This window comes from Arachis ipaensis, chromosome B08 (genome assembly GCF_000816755.2).
Source record: "Arachis ipaensis cultivar K30076 chromosome B08, Araip1.1, whole genome shotgun sequence".
NCBI lineage: Eukaryota > Viridiplantae > Streptophyta > Magnoliopsida > Fabales > Fabaceae > Arachis > Arachis ipaensis.
In genome coordinates, this window is record NC_029792.2 from 8,546,256 (window position 1) to 8,547,946 (window position 1,691).

The 1,691-nt window shown below is 36.4% G+C and overlaps 1 protein-coding gene across 1 annotated transcript in view; it reads right to left on the reverse strand.

Annotated features, from left to right (window-relative positions):
• LOC107614327 (coumaroyl-CoA:anthocyanidin 3-O-glucoside-6''-O-coumaroyltransferase 1) overlaps positions 318–1,691 on the reverse strand; it is a gene marked incomplete in the record, with an annotated part of 1,921 nt that continues 547 nt past the window's right edge. Inside the window, 1 exon segment of the mRNA XM_016316538.2 lies at positions 318–1,688. Within this exon segment, the coding sequence (XP_016172024.1) occupies positions 529–1,688 (1,160 nt within the window).

Genomic DNA, 1,691 nt, shown 5'->3' on the forward strand with positions numbered 1-1,691 from the left:
ATAAAATTGAAACTCGTGGTAATTTGAAGTCTTCGAGAGAGACGCCCGGTTAATTGAAATTGAAGCCAAGGAGGGATTTTTTTTTTTTCCTATGATTTTCGGTGAGGTGATATGCTCCTCTTACTCTATTTTTCGTCTTAAGTATAAAAAAAATCATCCTTTAAAAAATCAGATATAATTAAATAACTGTGTCAGTACAAAACTAATAACATGATATAAAATATTTTTTATTGTGAATACATAAAAATTAAACTCCAACGTATATAATGGGAATATCAATGCAAGCACATAAAAAGTTTTATGAACAATGTTCGAGATAGAGAAGGAAAAGTAATTTACCCTTTATTTCATAATATCATCTCCAAAGTCTTACCCCACATGGTAATAGACTAATAGCCATGAGCTAGCCCATGACCAACGTACCCTACCCTGATTGAGATTGAAATTATTAAACTACTAACATAATATATAAAAGCTAATCAGAACAACAACAGAGGTCTCATTACATATATTATCATATTGCCTAATTCAATTCAAATTGGTCATCATTGACAAAGTTTGATGAACACTTTTGATGTGTTGTTCAAAGATGTTGATGAATAGATTCATTCGAGGCCATTCAAGTGAAAATCCAATTTCAATCGCCCCTTCTTTATTCTTACTATCAGAAAGAGAAATTGACCCTGATGATTCAAGATGTGCCGCTTCAGATTTCCTAGGCTTCCCCCATCCAAAATCAGTTTCATACACTCCCAACCTTGGTGACCCTGCAACTATGATTAAACTTTCTCCAGACGTAGCTAATTCCTTATACCTTTCCATCACATTTTCACCATCTCTATATGCTTCTCTTTTCAACTCTCTAATTTCACTCTCAATTGCACTTGCCACCCTAACAATCCCATTTTCTCCTAATATGTCACCCCTTTTGAATGTCACAAACCCAGAGTCTAGACAATTTCCAAAGTAATTTTGAGGTACACAAAATTCAACATGGCCACGGCAATCAGCTAGAAACACCAAATGGCAATTTTCATCATACTTATTATTATTGCATTGTTCTTCTGATTCCATTATACTAACCCAAACCAAAGAGCTTGTGACAACAAAGGTTGAAATGTGTTGCAATGACTCACAGTTATCACCATAGGTGTCGCTATATTTAAGCGACACCCATTTTTTTAATTTGTCAACTTGGTCACGTGTCACCACGAGCGTACCACGTGCCTTGTTGGTAGAAACATCTTTCACAAGCCCTCGGAATTCCAAGCTCTCAAAATAAGATTTTTTCAGCTCTTCCAAGAAAACTTGCTTCAGCCCTTTTGGGTCTTTAACCATGTTTCTATCATGGGAAGGTAGGGTTAAATTACTATTAGACCCTTCAAGAAAGGAGCCTAAGTTATTACCTCCTTTTGTTACTATCTCCTTGCAAAGTGTGGCCCAAAACTTTATGAAATGATGAAGAGACTTGCCATCCGCAACAAGGTGGTTGAAAGTGAGACAAATAGCGAATCCAGAATTCGGTATCATGGTTACTTGAATCGCCATTAAAGGGATCACACGAGTGCCATTCTCTAAGGTATCTTGTGGAGGCAAAGAAGGAACAAAAGGGTGCCAATCTCTTGCATTTTGTGGTGAATCAGATACAAGAAGATTGAAATCAGCTTTGGACTCCGCAACCGTGAAAGTAA